This window comes from Symphalangus syndactylus, chromosome 1 (genome assembly GCF_028878055.3).
Source record: "Symphalangus syndactylus isolate Jambi chromosome 1, NHGRI_mSymSyn1-v2.1_pri, whole genome shotgun sequence".
NCBI classification, from domain to species: Eukaryota; Metazoa; Chordata; class Mammalia; order Primates; family Hylobatidae; genus Symphalangus; species Symphalangus syndactylus.
Genome location: NC_072423.2, coordinates 75,144,743 through 75,171,659, shown reverse-complemented (window position 1 = coordinate 75,171,659; position 26,917 = coordinate 75,144,743). Strand labels below are relative to the sequence as shown.

The window sequence follows — 26,917 nt, the reverse complement described above, 5'->3', positions numbered from 1 at the left end:
ATTCTTAATTCTACTGTTTTCAGAAAATTAGTAATACTTGGGAAATTTATTACTAGTAAAATTTTACCTTAATGACTTGTTCTAGTAAAATTTAATTTGATAACAGTGCAGACATTCTTTAGTATTACATCTTTGAAACCTCTTTTATTCACTATAATTTTATTCGTAATTGCTGATAAGCCTATATAGCAATGCTCCTTCAAATTACTTCCTTAATTCCAGCAACGATTTATACAATCTTCCAATGAGCTAAATATTTAAGACAAGTCTTATCACACAGAATAACTACTGAAAAAAAGTTCCAAATCATTTTATTCCAATCATAGGATAGCTGAACATGAAATGACGTTAGCCAAAGCCAAGAATGCGCAAATTAAAGATTCTGTGTGGCTATAGGTTAACAGATATTGCAAAGATCCAAAAATTTTCAAGGACCTTTTCAAAGAGATCTGATCCATCACCAAGTTAGCGCTCAGATTTAACTATCTGGGAAACCCATTAGCAATGCAGCCTGCATTCCCCATTAAGTGTCAGCAAATTCAGACTGAACTGAATTCTGTAAGTAAGAGATACAGATGTTGTCTTTTCTTAAGACTTCTTTGGGAGTTAAGGCAGGTGCTCTGTGCAACCAAATGCAGAGGTCTGGCTATTACCTGTCCAGGCATCTATTTCTTGGGAAACCCTATACAAATATCTGGAATTTACTGATCCAGGTTTGAGGGTACCTGCAAAGAGGAGCTGCAAAAACAAATAAGTAAAATAAAGAATATTTAAAAATAGCAAAAATGGGAAAAGGAAAGTCTTAGTAGTCAAAATAGTGTCTTTTTTTCAAGCAGATATGAAGAGCAGCTAAAATACTCTAAAAGAAAAGCATGTTTTAATCTAGCAAGTTTAAAAAAACTAATTAAAACCTGGTATTATTAGCAGGCATAAGAAATTAATAATTCTTCCAGTGTGCCACTTAATCAGGATACTCTGTTACCTTTATGGCTGAGAAAAATCAGAGGTCCTAATTTTAAAAACTCTGCTGTCCACAAATCTTTCAAAATTAAACATTTCCTAAAAAGTCCATTTTCTTGAATATTTGGTTTTGCATTAAAACAAAATTTCAAGACTTATTTAAATCAACTTTTTTTCCAGTGTAATCTTTTGTTTCATTTTTTATTTCATGATCATTAATGATCCAATTTAGTATAAATCCAATCTTAGCACAGTACTTTTCCTAACTTACGCTGCATTATAAAGCCCTAAACAGATCTTTGGAGAAGCCAATTTTTTCCTGAAGCATATATGGATTTTTTCTCTTAATTTTCTGCATATCTTGGTTCTCTAGTATTTAATAAGGAACCACAAGTGTTGTTGTTTTAATAGTTTTCCATTTGAATAACAAATCTTTAACTATAAAGAATGTATTTCTCTCCTAAAATAAATATATTTAACATGTGAAAATTTTATAGAAAATAGAAGAGATGTTTCAAAGACAAGAAATAAAATCTAGTAATTAGAGGAAACAAAAATACTTAGCATCTACCCTCAAAATATTTTCTAAATATTGGGGAAAATTTTGCATTTCTGTTTGTAAAACAACTGCCTTTTTTATTTTGACTGCATTTTAACACAAGGTTTTAAAAAAGCCAGTCTAACATGATAAAGTAATATATACCCAGACAACAGTAAAAAGATACTTATATATGCATCATTAGAATGCCATGCTGCCAAATAAAGATGTAATTATTTTGGAAAGAAATAAACAAATTGGATATATTCCAAATATTTAAAACAAAATTCGAATCAGATGCTAGCATCCAATATAAACTCTATTTTCTTTCAGTTACCATAGTCATATGTCTGAGTTCATATTCTGCATGAGATAGGAAAGTAAGAAAACAGCAGCTGGCACAGACAACTATACTGTGTGTCAAAACTGTGTTAGACTAGTATGTCCCAAAGTATGCATTTTCAAGTTAAAAGCAGTCAACAAGACTATCTGGGATTTGTCCTGTAAAGAATTTGTTTCCTCTGACCCATCATAAGTAAAAAATGATAATATATTATATATCTTATAAAGAGTTAGCTACTTCTCTTGTCAGGAAGCTGATTAAATAACACTTAAAAAAAGAGTTAGCTACTTCTCAAGATTCAGTACCTGAAAAATGTATTTATTTGCCCTAATAATAGACAAGGACTTTGAAGTTTAAATGTAAGTATACTGACAAATGTGTTCATTTAGCACAGTCTACTATAAACTTAAGTTCCATTCAGACAGCCTAGGAATTTTTTAAGAAAATATACATGAGATTCACTTAAGACTATTCAAAGCAAACAGAGAAATGGACTTTTCAACGCTCCAACATTCTTTCAAGGTTTAGAGGATCTTCAGATATACAAAGATGTTCCAGTTTTATAATGCTGAAAATTAATGCTTTCTTTTTATGTCTTGTCAGAATAAATAGAAAGCTCAACATCATCACATCCCAATTAAGTATTAAGGACTTATTAAGTAGAAGAGACAAAATTGTTTTTCTTAGGGAACTTGGTTCATAAACCTATTAGTGTCTCAAAAATTAAAGAATACAACATCTTCCCACAAAGTAGTCACTATAAGAATCAAACAATGGAATCACGACTCAAATATAGATGAACATAATTAAATCAATCCTGTTTGCAATGTACATACTTCAATTCTGAAAAAAAAAAAAAAAACTGCCATTACTCTCTGGTTCTAAAATATCTATATGAATCTCTAACTGAATGTCTGCATCTTTTGATTTCCGGCAATGATACTCAGATTACAGATGGCTTCATATACATACAGCTCTTTCAGGGGCACTTTGGGTACTCAGAAGTCACCTTTTAGAAAAGCATGCCTAATTCCACAGTAACTGACTGTAAATATGCCCCATCCCCACAATTTTGGTTACCAGGCACTATTGATTTATCAGCTCAATTAAAACTTTAGGGATAATTTTAAGAATAATTATTTGGTTCTTCCACTGCCCCTACCCAACCCCACAAATGTATAAAATAAATAAAAAATGTATAAAAACAGGTTTACTTTAGTTTTTATAGCTAAATGTCATATCTGAAAACTAGACACTTAAGACACCCAGGGACTAAAAAAACATCATATTTTTATTTAAGTTCAGAGATAACAATGTGAGCCAATTTAAAAAAAGACAATCAAAAAACATTTAACTAATTAGCTTTCACATACTAGAGAATACATTTACTCTTTATTTTAAGAGGACACAGTACTTGTATATCCTCTTGTATTCTATCTGGAACAATTACGAATCATTAACATTATAATAACAGGTGCCATAGCTTAATAGAGAGGTTGCAACACAGTGGTAATGGCATTTCTCTAGGTGACCTAGTATTTTAATTCAGTTATAGTTAAATTTAACCTAGGCAACAAAGTCAATAAAGGCTAATGAGTTCAATGGAAAAAAATTGTATTAAATGTGTTTTTTAAAAAACATCACATGACTAAAGGGTAAGATGACACTGTCTATTGAAATCAGCACACTTGGTATACCTTGTGAAGGGTATACAACAAAACACTTGGGTATCTTCCCATAGTAGTCACTACACTATGCAACACCAGGGGTTGACTTTCACACTGTTTTCTACATGAATGGTGTTCCCCACATTGTGCTGTAAAAAATTGGAGTGGAGGTATATGGCAGTCCTGCTACAAGGTTCACACATAGCTTGTGTTAGATATGATACACTGAGTACCTCGGAGCAAAAATGGGAAAATGTGGTGTCACCCATGTAGTTCATTTATTTAACCAAAGATATCTATATACTGGTTTGAAAGTAAGTTACTTATAGTACAATAATTAATTGTAAATGTGACAGAAACCACTGGCTAAACAGGAACACCTGATAATCTAATTACCTGAGTATGTCCTGTAAGAAGATATAAGTCTCTCCCCCCAATTTTCACTTGTATGTCCTGGATCTGAATCTACAGAATGAGAAGAGACAGGAGAAGAGAAAAAAGCACACGGAGGGAAATGCAGAATTCAACAAACCAACATTTTTCAAAAGACCACCAGTTAATAAGCTATCATTGTTTTGCCAAAAGAATATTTTTAAAGTAAAGCCAAAATTATATTTAAAACACAGGTTTGGTCAACACCTAATATTTCAAATTCTTCAACAAAAATATCTTAAAGTTGGGAAATTCAACCATGCAGTTTCAATAACAGGTATTACTGATGTTGTATATTAAAACATACTATCTTTTTTGAGGCTATATACTTTTTCAACTTCTGAATAACAGTAAATGAGCCAGTACTCTATCACTGGTTTTCTGTTTAGAACTTGTCTTATGCTTTTTGTTCTATGAGTGCCAACACGACTCCGGAGACAGTAAAACACTTTGGACTGCACCATCATCCTACACCACAGACCTTTCTACAAATCATATACACTTCAAATGGTATAAATTACTACAGTGATTACTACTGAAGACCGTCTGGAAAGAAAGTAACCTAAATCAAAACAAAGTTTATCAGTTAAGAATATGGAATTCTGGCTGGGTGCAGTGGCTCACGCCTGTAATCCCAGCACTTCGGGAGGCCAAGGTGGGTGGGTTACCTGTGGTCAGAAGTTCAAGACCAGTCTGGTCAACATGGTGAAACCCCATCTCTACTAAAAATACAAAAATTAGACAGGTGTGGTGGTGTATGCCTGTAATCCCACCTATTTGGGAGGCTGAGGCCAGAGAATCACTTGAACCCAGGAGGCGGGGGTTGCAGTGAGCTGAGATCATGCCATTGTACTCCAGCCTGGGTGACAGAGTGAGACTCTGCATTTAAAAAAAAAAAATATATATATATATATATATATATATATATATATATATATATGTGGAATTCTGCCTAACAATTCATGACAGAGAAATATGAATATGGAGAACTGACTTTGGCAATATGGCCAGAGCAGGTATTTTTACTTATAAACATATTTTGACTTACAAATACCATTTCAACTCACAATATTATTGTGTTCTTCATATCCTTAATTGACAAACTTTTTTCCAGGATCACTGTTACACAGTATTCATGATTTTATTTAGGTATAAGTAACCAAGTGTTCAAAAAAAACAACTTAGAGAACAAGTAACCTCTAAGCACTGCATTTGAAAATTTTACAGATAAGCCTAAAAGTTTAGTGATGACAAGATTCACTCAACTGAAAGAGGAATCATCAATAACATTTAGACCAACTCTAAAGTAAACAGGTAAATGGGCTGAATGGTAAAACTTTCAATGAACACATATTTCAAAATGGAATACATTAAGTTAGCAACTACAAAAATTTCATGAAAAATAATATTTGACAAAGACAAGCAAAAAAATTTAAATAACCACCATAGATTGCAAAGCAAACCAGCAACCATTAAATTGTGCCAATTGGATTAAATGAATTATTGAAAGCAGATATTATTTTAATAGCTTAAACCATAGTGAATAAACTAAGCTTTCAATTATATTAATGTAGTTTACCAGTTTATCCAAATCTTCCTTTGGAAGTAAGCAACCACTCTGACCCCACACACTCTTTGGCTTTTACTCAAACAAGTATGTTTCTATTGGGGCCATCTGAATAGTCTATAAAGCTTTAACTCAGGCACTGGAAAATTAAAGCTTCTATTAACATATCCCTGTCCCTTTCCTCAACGACTTCCTTTTATGCTGTACTGAGACTAGGCTGTATGAGATTACCACTGTTTATGAGATTGAGATTGATGCAAAACACTGAGTGCTAAACAGAGCCATTCTCTGTCCCCCATATGTTCTTCGTAACGAGGCAAAACAAGTGACACTTGTATTTTAAAACCCATCCTTTTAAGTTAATATTTTGCTTGGGTTGCAAGGAAATAAGAGAAAAATACCAAAAATAATTTTAAAAGCCTGTACTGTATGTTTGAAACTTTTATAACGAAATATTGGGAAGGGGGCAGAGGTAAATCTATCATGAATAACTGCCACGAAAAAATCACCAAAGGTGATTATTCTTACTATGCAAAGCACTAATTTTATCTATTTTAATATAGTTCCTAGAAAAATTATATCTGTTTTCTTTTTAAAAGAAGCTCCTCTCCTCAAATTTGACTGAGTCACATTATAATATGGTAAACCCTTAAATGGCATCTAAAGTCTTAGGAAAATAGAACTAAGGCTGGCTGGCAGAGATTTTGTTAAGAAAATTTCAACATATTCTACAACTGCCTCTGTAGACTTTGTGAACACATCATACTGTGTTCTCTGAATTTTCTCATAACACATTATCTTTTTAAAATGCCAAAAAAGGCTGGGCGCGGTTGCTCACGCCTGTAATCCCAGCACTTTGGGAGGCCGAGGTGGGTGGATCAATTAAGGTCAGGAGTTTGAGACCAGCTTGGCCAACATGGTGAAGCCCCATCTCTACTAAAAACACAAAAATTAGCTGGGTGTGGTGGCGCACGCCTGTAATCCCAGCTACTGAGGAGGCTGAGACAGGAGAATTGCTTGAACCCAGGAGGCGGAGGTTTCAGTGAGCCGAGACTGTGCCACTGCACTCCAGCCTGGGTGAAAGAGTGACACTCTGTATCACCTAAAAAAAAAAAAAAAAAAAAAAAAAGCCAAAAAAACTAGTAAACTATTTGCTTACTAATAATGCTAAGAGGAAACAATTATTCAAAGAAAAAAAGTGAAAGACATTCAATCTTTCTGATTATTTAAACATGCAAACTAAAATGACAAAGGACTACTGGTTTATCTCTATAGAACATCAGATTTATCAACCTAAAGAAAAACATGTCCCCCAATGCTATTTGAAGTTAAAGAACATTCATATACTGCTGGAGGCTTTCTAACTAGGTATAATTATTTTGGAGAAACATGAAGAATCACAGAAATGTTTAACCCTTATAACACTGTAACCCTACTCCTGGGAATGAATAAAGAAATAATTCAGGGTATGACAAACATCACAATCTGCAACGATGTCTTGATGGCATTATTCATAACGAAAGAATTGTAAATTAAGTTTGAGAGCCAAGAAGAGAGTCTCTCATATGTAGCCTCAAGACAGCTGTTTAACACTTTCACATTAAGAGATTTTGGCTTTCCCTTGGACACCATAAGACTAGGAAAGAAATTAAGTATGATTTTGTGACTGATAATACAGGAATAAAGTTCACTTAGGTGGAAACTTTATTAATTATTAAAGATAACAAAAGTTATCAGTTATTGATTACACTTTATATATGGTGGCAGATATTATACGATACCTATACAATATTCATTCTCCTTTTCTTACCAGGAATACCCCAGTTTTGATCAGGCAAACAATATGCCCAGCTAAAAGTATGATTTTTCAGACTCCCCTGCAACTAGAATAGCCTAACCAATCAGATGCAGAAACAAAAAGGCCAAATCTCACTGGGAAAAAGATACTTCTGTCCTTGGTCTTTTCCCTCCTACTTTCTACCCAGGAAGAAGCAATAATCTTGTGATTATAAGGCAAAATGATTAAGGACAAAGCCCATGTATGAGCTAAGAGTGGCAGAGCATTAAGATGAAAAGAGATCAGTGCCTGATGGCATTATTGAACTGCTATGCCAACCCTGTACTGCCTATGCCTGGCCTTCTTACTGCATTAAATTGTAAAATTCCTATGTATTTAAACCAGTGTTAGTTTTTGGTTATGTTTAATTTAGTTTTACAGCTAAATTTACATGCTATGTCACTTGAAGGTCACAATTCTCTGAAACTGATACTATTGTATGTACTTTTACAGATAAGGAAGCTGGGACTTACAAAGAAGTCAAATTACTGGGCCAGTGCTTGCAGGGGGCTGAGGGTCAACACTAGTCAGATTCCAAAGTCTTCAATAGTAAACACTGCCATGATTTACCTCTGTTACAACTACAAAATTTATCCTGTCAATTCTAGAGTAGGAGAGAATGAAAGGAAAAGGTAAAAATTAGTGATAAAGCAAGCCTGATGTAGGTATAAGAAATATCTTTTAGATAAGCAGTTGCTTTTTGCTTCCATAGGTTCAATGGGTCACTGTATATATATTGGCTTAATATTCCACAGGACAAAATTTATGGGAATTCTTTGACAGAGTAAGACAATATGTTAGTGATTTGTTTAAATAAATTAATTCAGAATAAATATAGTACTATGATAGAGCTACAAGGACCCACTGGCCTGATTTCAAATTATGTTGTAATTCATTTCCTAATTTTTTCTGTCTAGCCAAGCACTTACTTTTCTAGAAAGTGTTTTCTTTTTTAAAAAAATTAGTAAGTACTAAATAATTGAGAATTAGGAAGTTTAAGACACATTATGGTACCTTGCAAAATGAAGGCTAGGAATCTCTCATTCAGTAGACAGCATTACTGCTAATTTCGGGTGCCAGTAGGCTTTCTTTGGACAATGTTATAAATACCTCTTTTAAAAAGTAGTGACTTAGGCCGGGCGCAGTGGCTCACGCCTGTAATCCCAGCACTTTGGGAGGCCGAGGCAGGCGGATCACCTGAGGTCAGGAGTTTGAGACCAGCCTGGCTAACACGGTGAAACCCCGTCTCTACTAAAAACACAAAAAATTAGCCGGGCGTAGTGGCGGGCACCTGTAGTCCCAGCTACTCAGGAGGCTGAGGCAGGAGAATGGTGTGAACCCGAGAGGCGGAGCTTGCAGTGAGCCAAGATCGCGCCACTGCACTCCAGCCTGGGCGAAAGAGCGAGACTCTGTCTCAAAAAAAAAAAAAAAGCAGTGACTTTATAAAAGTAACATATGATCATTATTTCAAGAATTCAAGCCATACAAAAAGGACCAAGAAGGAAGTAATAAATATCCCACATCCATGAAATAAAGTGTTAACCTCTGGCAAGCATCATTCCCAGCATCCCTCTAAATACATATAACAACAAAGGAACTAGCAGAGACAGTAATAAATTTATGTAAGAACAAGAAAATAACATACATATGCTGTTTTGAAATAAAAGGCTTAAAGATTAATTTTAATCCAACATTAAAAAAAAACTAAAGGCATTGCTTCTTCTTTATAAAAGACACTGTCTACTATAAAATATAAACAAAAATATAAAGGAATTTTAAATACAGGAACATTAAAAAGTTTATATAATCATTTTAAGAAACTATATACTTGTTTAGATAATATCAGTTAATCCCTTGCTTACAAGAGATAAGATGATATGCTTTCTCTTTATTCCCTACCCTTTTTTCTGTTATTTCCTTATGTCAAGGTTTGTAACATTTATATTTTGTTCTGTACCCAAAACACATCCAACAGGTAGTTCCTACAGTGAAAAAAGTCTTATATTTAGACAGTCTTAATCTTTCCATGTGTTAATATACATCATGTGTGCACGTATATACACACAATAAATGTAAACACACAAATTACAATTTTAATGCAAATAGCACATACTGTTTCATAATCTAATTTTTTACTTCCAATATCATGATCACCTTCCCATATTATGTATTCTTCTACAGCTGGAGTACAGTGGCATGATCACAGCTCACTGTAGCCTCGACTTACCAGGCCAAGCAATACTCATGCATCAGCATCCCAAGTAGCTGGGATTACAGGTGCATACCACCAAGCCTGACTCATTTTTTAATTTTCTTGTAGATACAGGGTCTCACTCTGTTGGCCAATCTGGTCTCAAACTCCTGGACTCAAGTGATCCTCTGGCCTTGGCCTTCCAAAATGCTGGGATTTCAGGTGTGAGCCACCATGCCCAGCCTTTTTATTTTTAAGGGTGAAAAATCTATTTCTTCATTGAATTTATCATAATTTAACAAATTCTATATTACTCAACACAATTTTCCTGTTTTTTTTTTGCTATTATAAAGAAAGCTGAGATAAACATTCTTAAAGATAAATGCTCTAATCAGTAATTATTTATTAGAGGCCAGGCATGGTGGCTCACTCCTGTAATCCCAGCACTTTGGGAGGCTGAGGCTGGCAGATCACTTGAGGTCGGGAGTTAACAGCCTGGCCAACATGGTGAAACTCCGTCTCTCCTAAAAATATGAAAATTAGCCAGGCGTCGTGGCAGGTGCCTGTAATCCCAGCTACTCGGAAGGCTGAGGCAGAAGAACCACTTGAACCCAGGAAGCAGAGGTTGCAGTGAGCTGAGATAGCACCACTGCACTCCAGCCTGGGCGACAGGAACTCTGTCTCAAAATAATAATGGTTATCATTATTATAATAAATGCCCAAAGAAAAAATTAGTCAAATGTTAAGAAACAACTTTTTATATACACTGCCCTATTTACCTTAAACAAAGTATTTCTATAATTTAGACCCACTAAAGCAAATTCCTATGTCCAATCCATAACCACTGGGTGATTCAGACCAAAAACAATTTTGTCATTTACCATAAATTGTATTTCTTTGATTACTATTGATGTATTTTTTCATGTATTTCTTTGCCAACTATAATTGTTGTTCTGAACTGCTTGTATTTTTTGGTCCATTTTCCCATTTTTGAGTTTCCTTTTCACACTTACGAGATCTTTAAATACTACATATATTAAGGGTTTTGATATATGCTGTAAATGTTTCTCCCCTCTGTATCTTTATCTTCACAGTTTCAGCTAATAGTTTAAAATATAGAATACTACATAAAAAAGATCAATGTCAGATATGAAGTCTGATGCTGTATCTTTCATATGGGAAATATCACTTAATGGTACTGAATTCTACCTTTTTAAAAAAATTATATAAAAGACACTTGAATCGTAAATAACACATTTTGTACTGGGACTAGGGAAATTCTCCTTAATGTTTTCACTGTGTGTGATACGTTAAACCAAAGACGTCATCTATTACTTACTAAAATTTATAAATAAAGCCTACCAAAAATATAAATACAATTGACCTTGAACCACCTGATTTTGAACTGCACAGATCCACTTACACAGGAATTTTCTTCTGCCTCCCTGCATCCCTGAGACAGCAAGATCAACCCCTCCTCTTCCTCAGTCTACTCAATGTGAAGACAAGGAGGATGAAGATCTTTATAATGATACATTTCCATTTAATGAACAGTAAATATATTTTCTATTCTTTATGATTTTCTTAACATTTTTTTCTCTAGCTTAAAGAGTACAGTATATAATAATATAACATGTCATCTCAGATAAGACTTAGTAAAGAAAAAAATAACATAACACACAAAAGATGTGTTAACTGACTGTTTATGTTATTGGTAAGGCTTTGGTCAACAGCAGGCTGTTAGTAGTTAGGTACTTGGGGAGTCAAAAGATACACAGATTTGACTGTGTGAAGGGGGAAAAAAGGGGTTGGCGCCCCTAGTCCCCACACCGTTCAAGGGTCAATTGTGTTTTAAATCCATCAAAATTTCGTTTGGTGACAACATGTAACTTTTCAAATGGAAGAATAAGTGTTATGAAACAGTCTTACAGAGAGCTGCGATATCCCAACTAAAGTCCAATAGTAGAAAAAATGTAAGGGGGAAAGTGTATATAACCCAATTTTAGACAATGAATTAGGTTACATTTATTCAATGCCTAAATTTCTTACCTTCCTAACATTTTCTCCTCAATTTTATTCTAAATAAAAGAAAAACAATCCATCTGATCCAATGACAAAGGCTCTCATGAAAAGATTATCTTGAAACTTTATTCCTTAAAAATATTAATATTCTTTGAATTTATCAAAATCCATTTTTCGAACAGCTATCAGAAATATACTCTCATTGGAAAACAAAATCCAAGTAATGTAAGTAATTTAAAAATGACTAGCTAAGAAACTTTTAACAAGAATATGCGAGAAGAGTTCCATCTTAAATAGCTATCCAAAGGCACATAAGCACCTTCTTCTCAGCTAAGCGACCTAGTAATAGCTTGAGAGTATCACTTAGGATGCTTCGGGGGGAAAAAAAAAGATTCTGAATCTCTCAAAGAAACCAGTGTAGCTTAAAATGAAAAAGCACGTGATTTCGTAATCACTGCAAGAATGATCAATCTTCAAAGTTTAAAAATGTCATCAGTGTTTAAGAACAATTTTTAATTCACACAACAGCAGTGGCAAAATACACAAAAGGAGACCTGGCTACCAAAAGCGTATACTACACGATTTTCTAAAACTATGTTAGCACAGAATGTTTCAAAAATCTTTATGAGTGTTTTCAGTTTCCGGAGTCAAGATCATTTCTGAACTGACAATTAAAATGATTAGAAAGATATAGGCAGAATATAATCTATGTACATAAACTCAGAATGGAATACTTTCTCTGAGGCTAAAACATTTTTAAGAACAGTTCATTATTAATATTTCATGCAATGACTAAAACTACAGTAAATACATACATTCAAGTTTATATTAGTTTCAAAAATCGGTTAGTTCAGGGCTAAAACACAACCTAGTAATTTATTAGATAGCAGTAACAAGAATCTCATCCGTTATGAATAACTGGGATTGGCTGATTTCAAGTATCAATTTCTGGTATATAGGAGTTTTGGGAAACAAAAATTCTATGAAAAGCACTGAGGTAGTTAGCCTCAATTTGTGTGTGTGTGTGTGTGTGTGTGTGTGTGTATGTATGTGTGTGTGATGCATGTTTCTAATTTATTTCTGAATCTAAAGTGCCTAAACTTCTTTGGGGTGTGACTATATGTTCACAAAAGCTCAATAACCTTTTCTCAAATCTGCATATCCCAATGCTTCCTTATCACTGAGTAATTTTTATTCATTTGAATGCTCCTCCTAAAATTAATTTCTTGATAAAGAAATTCACAATAAACATTCAAAGAGTAAGGAATAAAGAATATTGTTTTTATCTCTGATCAGAAATCACACTTGGCATGATAGATTAATTTCTGCCCCAAAATGATAAATCTGAAATAGTGAAATACAAATATTTCTCTATAAACTGGGGTGTCAAGAGGAGTAGTGTACAAGAAACAAAAGTCAGAATTAAAGAATGAGCAAGATTTTACCAGAGAACAGCAAATTATTCTACCTGTGTCTGAATCTCGTTCTTCATTTCTTGATGGGCTAATGGTAAAAGGAAGTTTACGTTTCATGGATGATTTCTCTTTCATCTCCTTGCTCACATCACTTCGTTCAATTTTTGGAGTTTTGCTGTAGGATGCAATCTTGTCTTTACTCTATTAAAAAGTCAAAAAGAGTAAAGTTATATCAATATTAGCTAAGCAATACAGTATAGAAACCCCTCCTAAGGAAAATTTCAAACATACACAAAAATAGAGACAGTATTACATATCACTGTATTCAATATACTCAAGACCCAGCTTCAAAAAGTATATTTTTCCCTGTTTCATATTTCCCTACTCTTATTTAATAACATAAATTTTATATTTATTTTTAAATATTTTACGTTCGAGGTACCTGTGCAGGTTTGTTATGTAAGTAAATTGCATGTCACTGGGGTTTGGTGTAAAGATTATTTCATTACCCAGGTAATAAGCATAGTAACATGACAGGCAGTTTTTTGATCCTCTCCCTCCTCCCACCCTCCACTGTCAAGTAAGCCCCAGTGTCTGCTGTTCCCTTCATGACCATGTGTACTCAATGTTTAGCTCCCACTTATGAGATCATGTGGTATTTGGTGATTTTCTATTCCTGTATTACTTCGCTTAGGATTATGGCCTCCAGCTCCATCCATGTTGCTGTGCAAAAAACATGATCTCATTCTTTTTAATGGCTGCATAGCGTTCCATGGTGTGTATATACCACATTTTCTTTATCCAGTCTGCTGCTGATGCGCATTTAGGTTAATTCCATGATTTGCTACTGTGAGTAGTGCTGCAATGAACATATGCATGTATGTGTCTTTTTAATAGGACAATTTATATTCTTTTGGGTAAACAAAAATGGGATTGCTGGGTTGAATAGTACTTCTAATAACAATTTTAAAACAACAGTAAAACAAAATATTTTGAATAGAACCATTATATCTAGATGTAGTGCCAATGAATATGTAAATTTTAAAAAGCAATTCTGAATTGAATCAAACTGATAGTATTTTATTTAAAAAATAAAATTGGCTGGGTGTGGTGGCCTGTTAATCTCAGCACTGTGGGAGGCCACGGTGGGGGTATCACCTGAGGTCAGGAGTTCGAGACCAGCCTGGCCAACATGGTGAAATCCTGTCTCTACTAAAAATACAAAAAATTAGCCAGGTGTGGTGGCAGGTGCCTATAATCCCAACTACTCAGGAGGCTGAGGCAGGAGAATTGCTTGAATCTGGGAGGCAGGGGCTTCAGTGAGCTAAGATCATACCATTGCACTCCAGCCTGGGCAAGAAGAGCAAAACTCTGTCTCAATAAATAAATAAATAAAATTATCTATATCAGTAGTTCTCAAATGGCTTCCTGACTAGCAGTATCAGCATCACCTAAAAACTTACTAGAAATGCGAAATCTCAGGCATCCTCTCAGACCTACTGAATCAGAATCTCTGGGGCTAGGGCCTAATGATCTGTTTTAATAGTCCTGCCACATGATTTTGATGCACAGTAAAGTCTGAGAACCACTATTATTTACCAATAAAGAAGAAAATATGTAAGGATCACAGGAACCAAAGAATAATCTATCCAGGCCAGTAGATTACAACTCTATTTCTTAAATCAGAAAACCAGAAATGGATTTATAAATCATTTTAGAAAAAGAATGACATACGAAATAAAAACACTGTGTACTCGCCCAATCAGGTGAAGTGACCTATAGGTATTATGAAGTTCACTCCTATAATCAAACATCCAAACTGATACGGCACATCTAAAACCGGGATATGACAACTCCTTTGTGAGAAATGTGCTTTATACTGAGAACTAAGCCACATTGCCTTAGCAGGATATCTTAAAAGAACATTCTCCAAGCTATGATAATAACTTATCATGATTGTAGAAATTCTCAAAAGCAAATGAAAAGTAGATTCAGACTATAAAAGATACCAGTTTTCAACCCAAGATGAAAAATAAAGGAGGGATGAGGAGGAAAAAAGGGCGTAACAAATTAATGTCATTTTTTTAAAAGTATCAATAAAACCAAAAGATGACTCTAAAAGAGCAAATGAATAAACAAACCTTTGGTGAACCTAATAATGAAAATCAGAGAAAAGACAAAAAAAAAACCACTGAGATTGAGCCTGAATACAACTAGAGAGGGAATATTAAAAACTTATGAAAGAACGCTGTTGGCTGGGCATGGTGGCTCATGCCTGTAATCCTAGCACTTTGGGAGGCCGAGGTGGATGGATTACTTAAGCCTAGGAGTTTGAGACCAGCCTGGGCCACACAGGGGGACCTTGACCCTGTCTCCATAAAAAAATTTAAAAATTAGCCAGGCATGGTGGCATGCACCTGTGTTCCTAGCTACTTGGGAGGCTGAGGCAGGAGGATTGCTTGAGCTGGGAGGATTGAGGCTATAGTGAGCCATGTTCTCAACACTGTGCTCCAGGCTGGACAAGAGAGTGAGATCCTGTATCCAAAAAAAAAAAAAAATGCTGTATTCAATTTTATACTATTAAAAAACTTACAGTCTGTAAAAATGGGTAATTTCCTTGGAATATACGGATTACTAAAAACTGGCTCATGACAGGATGACAGGAAGGGAAAACCAAAATAGACCAATTACCATAGAAAACAGTAAATCGGGCTGGGTGCAGTGGCTACAATCTGTAATCCCAATGCTCTGGGAGGCTGAGGCGGATGGATCACTTGAGGACAGGAGTTTGAAACCAGCCTGGGCAACGTAGTAAGACCTCATCGCCATAAAAAATTTTTAAAAACTAGCTGGGCACAGTGGCACACACCTGTAGTCCCAGCTACTCGGGAGGCTGAGGCAGAAGGCTGCAGTGACCTATAATCATGCCATTGCATTCCGGGCTGAGTGACAGAGAAAGACCCTGTCTCTAAAAGAAAAAGGAGGAAAAAAAGATAAATCCATAGTGAAATGTATGTTTAAAAAGGCACCTACTCCAGAAGATTTTACAATAGAGTTTTAACCAAAAAAACAAAAATTCAAGAAACAGGTATTTCCCACGTCTTATAAATACCAGAGCACAGAAAGATTAGAAGTTACCCAATTCATTTTAAAAGTCTAAAATGAAATTGATACCAAAAAACAGCACAAGATACAAAATTATAGACAAAAATCCACTTATGAACATAATAAATGCATAAGTCCTAAACAGACTATCAAGCCAAATTCAATTCTTAGAATATATTATAATCAAGCAGGGCTCATCTAGAGAATGCAAGGATAGTTCACTGATAGAAAACCTCTTAACTCATTGTATCAAAAGATGAAAGAAAACCCTATGATGGCAAGAACAAAGTGACAAGAATAACATCAATAAATTCTACATTCATTCTTCATCAATTTCCAAGCTTTCAAGTAAAATCCTCGAGCTATTTTTTCACTTCTGCCAATGAAATGGAGCTTCAAAGACAAGGTGTTTTGCTTATAAGGTTATTTAAAATGTAGGTTTTATTATATAGTGAGACCAACAAATCAGGATATTACTGCTATGGAAAAGATTGTTACTTACAGTCCCAAGGGGTGGGGGGCACGCCATGCCACATCATGCCACTCCAGACCACACAGGGTGGTACCAGGGTGGTTGGTCAAGAGGTAAAAGAAGAAAGGTGAAATGTGAGCAAGAGCCTTTATTGTAGTTTCCACAGGAAAGAAAGTGTGAAGCAGGGTAAGCAGGCTTGGGATTGGCTACCTTGAATAATTTCAGTGGGCTCTGGGGTATAGGAGCTGTTTCTCTAATTGGTACCTGGTTCTGGGGTGATTAGGACAGATGGCCAGTGGCCCAGAGTGTGAGAGCCCAGCAAAGTTGGGGGTTTGGATGTGGTGTCTAGATAGGTCAGTCTGAGAGTGAAAGATTTGCTCACAGTGAGTTTATTATCTCTAGGAACTAGCTAGCCCTGGAAGACATAGTCTCTCAATGGTCAGCAAGGCCTCAGAAGTCAAAGCATCAGAAATACAGAAAAAGGCACAGCTAATACACAGGTTAACCAACAAAACTCCAGTTAACTTGCCTTAGAAAATGACTCATTGTTATGAATAAAAGATTTAAGAATCACTTAAAAATCCCTTCTCCCTTGCAGCTACGTAAGATACAGGTCTGTGCCACAAAATGAGTTAAAAAAAACCTATGTGATATCATGTTGAAAGAAAACAGCACAACAGTATATGGAATATGTTCTCCTGTGCAATACGGTGATAAGTGTAACTATTCATAACTGCTATTTGTTATGTCTTCTATAAAACTGTCCTTCAAGGCGTATTTGAACAAAGGGTTTCTTTTCTTTCAAAAGAAATATTTTTGATAGTCTTGAAATTTCTGTATTACCAAAGAGTAGAAATTATCAAATTCAAGAGAGGCTCATTAGCACATCCTAGGCCCATAACTCTGTTAGGTTTATTACCTTAAAATATTTCTAGAGTCTTTTTCATTTAACATTATTTTCCCAATAACTGGCAACAGCCATCACACATAATAATGAAAGCATCAATGGTAAGAAAGATCTTCTATTAATTCTGCTATTAAACAATGTATTGATAGCCTCTGTCATCTCAGTAAGATAGAAAAGATGGTAAAAAATGTATCCAGAAAACAAGAATATATATACACACGTGCAAATACATACACAGAAAACTCGGGAACAATATCAAGGCATACCTTGGAGATATGGCAGGTTCAGTTCCAGACCTCCATGATAAAGCAATTATAATGACAAAACAAGTCACACAAATTTTTTGGTTTCCCAGTACAAAAATTATGTTTACACTATGATGCAGTCTAGTAAGCGTGCAATACTATTATGCCTAAAATACATATATACCTATTTTAATTTTAAAGTACTAAATATACTAAAATATGCTAAAGATTGCATGGGCCATCGGTGAGTTGTAATCTTTTTGCTGGTGGAGGGTCTTGCCTTAGGTTGATGGCTGTTTGCTGATCAGGACAGTAGTTTTTGATGGTTGGGGTGGCTATTACAATTTCTTAAGACAACAATGAAGTTTGCCATGTGAATTGACTTTCTCTCACAAGAGATCTCTCTGCAGCATGCAATGCTGCTGACGGCACTTACCCACAGAACTTCTTTTCAAACTGGAGTCAATCTTATTTAACTCTGCTGCTGTTTTATCAACTAAGTTTATGTAATATACTAAATCCTTTGCTGTCATTTCAACAATGTTTATAGCATCTTCACCAAGAGTAGATTCCAACTCAAGAAATACTTTATTTGCTCATCCATAAGAAAGATGAGCTATTTTTCTCTTCTGCCAATGAAATGGAGCTTCAAAGACAAATGTTTTGCTTATAAGATTGTTTTAAAAGTAGGTTTCAAGTTTGATCATGAGATTTCAGCAATTCAGTCACATCTTCAGGCTCCACTTAATTCTCATTCTCTTGCTTTTTCCAATCCCATCTACGGTTAGTTCCTCCACTAAAGTCTTGAACCTCTCAGTCATCCACGACTGTTAGAATCAACTTTTCCAAACTCTGGTTAATATTGGTATTCTGACTTCCTCTCAAGAATCACAAATGTTTTTAATGGCATCTAAAATGGTTAATCCTTTCAAGATGGTTTTCAATTTACTTTGCCCAAATCCATCAGAGGAATCACTCTCTATGGCAGCTACAGCCTTACAAAGCATATTTCTTTAATAAGACTTGTTTAAAAAGTTAAAATTATTCCTTGACCTATGGGCTGCAGAATGGATTGCATGTCAGCAGCCATGAAAACAACATTATCCTCTTTGTATGTCTCTGTCGGAGCTCTTGGGTGACAGCTCATTGACATGTCGTCAATGAGCAGTAATATTTTGAAAATAATCCTTTTTTCTTAGTCTCAACAGTAGGCTTAAGCTATTCAGGAAACCACGCTGTGAACAGATGTGCTGTCATCAGGCACTGTTTTTCCATTGATAAGGTACAGGCAGAGTAGATTTCACATAATTCTTACATATCTTGGCGTTTTTGCAATGGAAAATGAGCACTGGCTTTAACTTAATAGTTGTCAGCTGCATTTGTCCCTAACAAGACAGTCAGCCTGTCCTCTGAAGCTTTGAAGCCAGGGATTGACTTCTCCTCTCTAGCTTTCAAAGTCCTAGATGGTATCTTTCCAATAGAAGGCTATTTCATCTATACTGAAATCTGTAGTTTAGTGTAGCCATTTTCATCAAAGATCATACCTAGATCTTCTGGATAACTTGCTGTAGCTTCCACATTAGCACTTGGTGCTTCACCTTGCACTTTTATGTTATGGAGACAGCTTCTTTCCTTAAACCTCATGAACCAACTTATGCTAGCTTCAGACTTTTCTTCTGCAGCTTCCAAACCTCTCTCAGGCTTCACAGAATTGAGGAAAGGACCTTGCTCTGGATTGAACTTTGGTTTAAGGGGATGTTGTAGCTGGTTTCATCTTCTATCTAGACCACTCCAAACTTCCTCCACATCAGCAATAAGACTGTTTTGCTTTCTTATGGTGTGTTCACTTTAACAGCACTTTTAATGTTCTTCAAGAACTTTTCCCTGGCATTCCTCTCTTGGTTAACTGGCACAAGAGGCCTAGCTTTTGACCTCTCTCAGCTTTTGACATACCTTCCTCACTAAGCTTAATCATTTAGAGCTTTCGACTTAAAATGAGAGACATTCCACTCTTCACTTGAATACTTACAGACCACTGAAACACAACAATTTCAAATTGTTTCAGGAAATAGGAAGGCCCAAGGAGGGACAGAGTTGGGAGAAGAGCCAGTAAGTGGAGCAGTAGAACACATACAACACTAAGCTTGCCATCTTTTCTGCATACAGTCTGTGGTGCCCACAAAACAATTACAATAGTAACAAAGATCACTAATCATCATCATGATACTGAAAAAGTTGGAAATATGAGAATTATCAAGATGTGACACAGAGACAAGTGAGTACATGCTGTTGGAAAAATGTTGCCAATAAACTTGCTCAACACAGGGTTGCCACTAACCTTCAATTTGTAAAAAGCACAATTATCTGCAAAGCACAATAAAGTGAAGTGCAATAAAATGAGGTATGCCTGTAAACCAAAATGTTAATAGCTATCTGTAGGTGGTGCCATTACAGCTGTGTTGGGACATAATTCTCCATGTCTCTCTTGCATTTTTGCACATCTTGCAAGCAGACACACTAATTTCCTTTGTCCTGGACTATCTTTTCATGGGTATTTGCATGATAAACAGCCTCGAAAGACAGAGGTAGTGTCTCCCTCTAAAGCAAAGGACATACCTGTTTGCTGTCCAGTGTAATAACGTCTCCTTCTAGGGAAAAGTTCAGGCAGACTTACTGCCCATCATAAAAGATTTGGGGTTCCTACCCTGTAATACAACCCGCTGCATATGCAGTTGTCATCTGCCCATCACTGCATCCCCCATGTGAGAAGTGAGGCTCAGGGAATAGGCACAAACAATGATACTCCGGCTACTGCTATTGCTGAGTAGCAAATATTCCGTCATCACTGACCTAGGAGTTGTGTCTTCTGCCAGCATCCATGAAGCTAATTAGCTTACAAGTAGGGTAAAATCTCAGAACCTTCACAGTTGTTGACAGGTAATTGGTAATTCCTATTTTCATTATTCTTATAGGTATTTTCTAATTTTTCACAACAAACATGTATTATAATACTTGGATAATAAAAGAAAAAAATTCTCAATAGTCACTTGGAGAGGAAATAATGAATGTCTGAACTACAGTGGTGACGAAAAGGATACGACAGAACTATTCAGGTGGTTAAAATAATTAATATCCCCTCTCTCACATTTTATGAATTTAATCAGGTTTTAGATTATCTTAACAAATTTTATAAAAGATTCTGCTTTGCAAATTTTAAATACTGATTTATAGCTAAAAGAGTAGTGGAGAAATTTCTAAACTAAACTAGAATCAATGGGGGGAAAAGACCACAGATGAGCAGTGAAAGGTGTGAACATTCTTGTCAAAATCCTAACTATTTTAATATTTAATGAGAGGACTTTACATAAAAATTAAATTGCTATAAAATACAATTATTTAAGTTATGCTCTACTTAAATGAATTTAAGGAGTGAAATTTTGGTTTATTAATTTAGGACCTCATAACAGCAATATTCTGTCATATTAAACTGTAAATGGGGTCTCTACTTACGTAAGCGAACTGTTAAAAAAAAAAATCAAAAATGAATAGAGATAAACAGGGTCCTGCTCTCTTGCCCAGGCTGGAATGCAGTGGCACAAGCATAGCTCTCTGTAGCTTAAAGCAATCCTACTTCGGCCTCCCCAGTAGCTAGGAACACAGCTGTATATCAATATATCCAGCTAATTTTTTTTTGGTAGAGATGGGGGTTTTGCCTAGGCTAGTCTTGAACTCCTGGCCTCAAGCAATTCTCCTGCCTTGGTCTCCCCAAAGCACATATTATAGGCATGAGCCACCATGCCCAGCCTCATTTCTAAAAATGTTATGGAGAAAAACAACTTAGCAGAACCCAGTTGACTTCAATGCCACTCACTATGAAAAGACAATCAGCCAGGCGCAGTGGCTCACACCTGTAATCCCAGCACTTTGGGAGGCCGAGGTGGGCGGATCACGAGGTCGGGAGATCGAGACAATCCTGGCTAACACGGTGAAATCCCGTCTTTACTAAAAATACAAAAAATTAGCTGGGCACGGTGGCAGGCGCCTGTAGTCCCAGCAACTCGGGAGGCTGAGGCAGGAGAATGGCGTGAACCCGGGAGGCGGAGCTTGCAGTGAGCCGAGATCGCGCCACTGCACTCCAGCCTGGGCGACAGAGCAAGACTCCGTCTCAAAAAAAAAAAAAAAAAAAAATTCACACTTTTAGGAGGGCAATATTCAGGCACTACTTACTTAGTGACAACTTTCAAAAGATACATGAAAAGTACACAGGAACAATTAAAGCTTCATTAAGTTTAGCTTTATAAATTCAAATCCAAAAAGTGGCATCAAACAGCCCAGATGAATTTCCACAAATGTAACCTTCACTATACTTAAACATGCAGAAATAAAAGTTATAATGCTTTCTTCAAATCTAACATTGTATTCTGTCCCCACATCTCCACACAAACTACTTTCATCAAGGTCATTTAAAATGTTTCAATGGCCTCATCTTTCCTCTTAACCTCTCTGTTGCATTTGGCAATGCAGACTCTCTCCTCCCTTTAGCCATTCTCTGTGGAACCTCCCTTGGTTCTCTCTCTGTCCTCCTCTTTCCTTGTCTCTTTACTCCTCCTAAAATATTTGAATTCCTCAGGGTCTATCCTCCTCCATTCTTGTGCCACTTTATACACTCTTTGTACACCCTTTTCCATACTTACTTTCTACAAATCCTCATGTTTATTTCCAATCTAGACTTGTTTTGAGTTCTTACACTCATATGTAACTGCCTAATAAACATTTCTACTTGAATGTTCCCAGGGCCAACTCAGTTCAGCAAGTACAAAGCAAACTTATTCAAAACAACCTGTTCTTTCTCTTGAATTTCCTTTCAGGAAATGGCCCAATCATTAACCTAGTAATGGAAACAAACCTCAGAATGGACCCAGACTATTTTTTCTCCATACACAAGTTTAATTCATTCAACAGCTTTTCGATCTGCCAACTTCTCTTCATCCCAAAAGCCACTGCCCACGCTGCCTCCTTATATTTTATTAAACAGCACTCTGACTGGTTCTTTCTATGACCCTTCCCTCCTGACTCACCGACCACAGAATAAGTTCCAAGATCCTTCACAAGGCACACAAGGCTATAATGAACTGCTCCTTGTCTAGTGCTAGACTCACCTCCTATCCTCCATCCTCCATAGGCTATATCCCAACTCAAGTTTGTTTTTCCTATGCTGTTTCTTTCACTTACACTACCCTTTACTTTCACTTTCCTTCTGGTTAAATACGGATTCATCCTTGAGAACCCAGATTAAGTACCTAATTCTACTATTAGGATATCGCTGAACCTGTTAAGTAGCATTCTCTCCTCTTTTCCTCCCATCACTATACACTCAGTAGTTTCATTAATGAGCTTATTACAGTGGTATAGCAGTTCTCAAATTATGGTCCGTGAGATCAACTGAGGAGATCTGCAAGGTCAGTATCTTCATAATAACATTTAAGATGTTATTTTTATCTTTCTCATTCTCTCAAGAGTATATAGTGGGGTGAAACTTCTAAAATTGATTGTGGTTGTGACTATACAACTCTGTAAATATAAAAACAACTGAATTGTATACTTTAAATGTATGGTATGTGAATTATATCTCAATAAAGCTACTTATTAAAAATGGCAAAATCAGCCAGGGCGTGGTGGCTCACACTTGTAATCCCAGCACTTTGGGAGGCTGAGGCAGGTGGCTCACTTGAGGCCAGGAGTTTGAGACTAGACTGGGCGACATGATGAAACCCTATCTCTGGGCACAGTGGTGTGCACCTGTGGTCTCGGCTACTCAGGAGGCTGAGGTGGAAGGATTGCTTGAGCCTGGGAGGTCAAGGCTGCAGCGAGCTGAGATCACACCACTGCACTCTCCAGCCTGGGCAAGAGAGCAAAATTCTGTCTCAAAAAGGAAAAAAAAATGGCAATATCAAGATATTCCTACCTAGATCAAAAAAAGACAGAAACCATGGCTGAAGACTTGCCTTATAGTAAGTACTAAGGAAAATTCTTACACCAGACAGTAACTTAAATCCATAGGAAGAAATTAAGAACACCAAAATCAGTAAATTTGTGGGGAAATCTGAAACTATATAAACATAGATTTCTCTTATTTCTTTAAAAGATAACATTTTGTATCAAACAATTATTCTTTTGTTGGGTTAATAACATATCTAGATGTAAGTGATGTTATATAAATAACACAAAGGAAGAAAATGGAGCTATATTGAAGCAAAGCTGCTATATTTTACTAGAATTGAGTCAATAACAACTTGTAAGTAGACTGTGATCAGGATGTGTATTACAATCTCTAGGATAAACATCTAAAATAATAAATCAAAAAAAGTTTAAAAAAATCAGAGAAATTAAAATTGTACACTGAAAAATATTTAAAGCCAAAAATGGCAACATAAAAGAGGTAACAAAAAAGACATGAAATATATAATAAAGAGCAAAACTGCACATATAAATTATCATCAGATATAAGTCATAGCAATAATTACATTAAATGTAAGTGGACTAAGTACTGTAATTAAGAAGACTTTGCCAGTGCAATCAGGGGGGAAATAAGGAGTGGGGGAATAAAGGTAATCAAGCAAAAAAAGAAATATCCAGACTGGAAAAGAAGTAAAATTATCTTTATTCACAAATAATATGATTCCATATGTAGAAAGTCCTAAGGAATTACAAATTGTTAGAACTAATAATTGAGTAAGATCACAGGATACAAAGATAACTACATCAAAAATCAATTATATTTCTGTACTAGCAATAAAGAACCCAAAATAAAATTATCCATAGTAGCACTGAGAGAATAAGACACTTACAAATAATTTAACAATAGAATGCAACACTTTTACACTGAAAACTACAAAACACTACTGAGACAAACTGAAGATCTAAGTAAATGAAGAGATATTCCATGTTCATGATTGGAAGACAATATTAAGATGGCAGTACAACTCAAAGTGATCTACAGATTCAATGAAAAAATTCAATAAAATTCCTTCAAAATCCCAGCAGGTATTTTTGTAGAAACTGACAAGCTGATCCTAAAATTTATATGAAATCATGAAGGACTCAAAACGATTCTGAAAAGAATACAGTTTGAAAACTTACACTTCCTGATTTTGAAAGCAGATTTGGGGTTGCCTGGAGGGTTTAGGGTTGCAGTGGAGACTGACTACAAATAGGCGACAAAGACCTTTCCACAATGACAGCAATGTTCTAAAACCTTATTGTGATGATGGTTGCGCAACTGTGTTAGCTAAAAATGTCTGGAAACACCTCAGACATCTTTCCATAAGAAAATGGCTTTTAAAAAGACTTAAAAACGTAAACAGAAAAAATATTCAAAGACAAAGTATAAAACCAGAGATAAGGAGAGACTAGGGATAGCAAGACCAGTTAGGAGACAATTGCAGGAGTCCAAACGAAGGTTCTGAGGGTCTAAATTAAGTAGGAATGAAAAAGGATCGATATAAAAAGAATTACAGGTCACTGACAATGACTAATAATAAAAATTTTTCCCTCTCAATCATTATTTCTTAATTGCACAATCTTAGTAACTGTGTTTTACTTAGTAGTTGTCTGTTCACCTTAGGGAATGATAATCACTTCCCCAGGAATCCAATTTATTTCTAAAGGGCATAAACGGTTTGGATTTATCTGGCATCCATATTGGTTTTTATCTTGTGAGAAATTACTAAAAATACTTAATTGGGAGTCTTTTTCCCAGTTTGAAAAGTCAACAAATCTTTAATATAATCATATACCTTTCTTCCATATGGTTTCTCTACCATATTGCTGTCACTGTCAGAATTTTCACTCTGAACTGGTTTTGTGAACCCAGATTTGGGCATTTTATAGCTGTTCAGCTAGCTGCTTCTTTTATCAGTCTTCTCATCCTGGATCTGTAAAGAATGGATATATAAGGGTTATTTGAATACATACACAATAGAACCTACTTGAAGTTTATGCACCACAATTAGTCCAATTTGTTTTCTCTCTGTCTTTATAAGATACCTTATTTTCTCAGAGAGGCTATCCTAAGCTAAAATAAGTTTTCACCTTATTTTAGCTTCTGGTTCTCTTAGTCAAGTCCACTCAGCTTGTCACCAAAAAGAGAATTACTTTTATAAATTTCTTCCCATATTCTCGAGACAAGTAACATCTCTAGCTTTGGGTAAGCAGAAGCAGTGAAAGTGGAACCAGTGACAAAACGTTTCTCTTTTCAGTAGGAATCCATAATGCGAGCTCCTAATCGATGCCCTTGTAGTTTCGTGTTGGTTTGGAAGTCATTTCTGAAGACCCAACCAAGAACCTGTTAGGTTTGATCAGTAATTTTACAACACCTAATTCCCTACATTAAATCTTTCCCATTTAAAATCCCTAGAGTAGTTTATTTTCTTTACTGAACATCTTCAGCCATTTAGTCACTTTATCAAACCACTCACTGATATACTTCTATTGTACTGTAATCACCACTGTATACATTATTTTATTTCCAATTTGTTCAGCCTTCTCTTTCCTATTCTACAAGCTTAATAGGTCAAAGATTCTCCCAAGAGCTTATGATTATGACAAGTTTATGTCTGAACGATCCAGAAAAAAATTCCAAGGGGTTTTACATGTTAAAGAGGAACCTACGAGGCTACACTATGTTGCTGTCAGATAATCTATTACCTACATGTGGCAATTTTAAATTAATTAAAATGAAATTAAACTAGCCACTGCACTATACAGCGTAGATATACATTTATGTAATCACAGAAAGGTCTACTGCACAGCACTGGGCTAGATTGAGGCTGCTGGCCAAGGGGAGCATTACTTGGGCTACAACAAGAAGCAGAATGACTGACAAGATTACTTTGAACTTTCATGCTATAAATCTCCTACAGATGGATATCATAGATCTAAGTTAGCTGTCATTCTAGTACCTATGTAAATTATTAAAACTCAGACACCTTGAACAGAGTATTAGTAAAATCTGCTGTCCCGTTGGTGCTTTAACATTTCTTTTGACAGAAACAAAACTAAAAATCCCTTAAATAAACTGAGCTAATTTGTAAATTATCAAAACCATATTAATCTGGAAATAATTAAATTAGAATACATTACAACACAAAAAACTACCAAAGAAAAATGGTTCAAATCTTTCATTTTATAGAGGAGGAAACAAACTTGAAGAAATTA

The 26,917-nt window shown here is 35.5% G+C and overlaps 1 protein-coding gene across 22 annotated transcripts in view; it reads right to left on the bottom strand.

Annotated features, from left to right (window-relative positions):
- Window positions 1–26,917, bottom strand: part of ANKRD12 (ankyrin repeat domain 12) — a 144,352-nt gene that overhangs the window by 78,880 nt on the left and 38,555 nt on the right. For 10 of the 22 annotated variants that reach the window (XR_008650234.2, XM_055238302.2, XM_055238271.2 and 7 more), the window contains exons 2-4: window positions 25,498–25,635; window positions 13,026–13,173; window positions 3,905–3,973 (exon numbers count right to left, since the gene is read on the bottom strand). Coding sequence is in view for 20 of the 22 variants with exons in the window: in XM_055238302.2 (XP_055094277.2) it covers window positions 3,905–3,973; window positions 13,026–13,173; window positions 25,498–25,584 (304 nt within the window). In the remaining 2 variants the exon portion in view is untranslated. Of the gene's footprint in view, window positions 1–3,904; window positions 3,974–7,817; window positions 7,949–13,025; window positions 13,174–25,497; window positions 25,636–26,917 lie in introns of those variants that run through there. The other 12 variants (XM_055238294.2, XM_063641011.1, XM_063640998.1 and 9 more) reach the window with 4 other exon arrangements.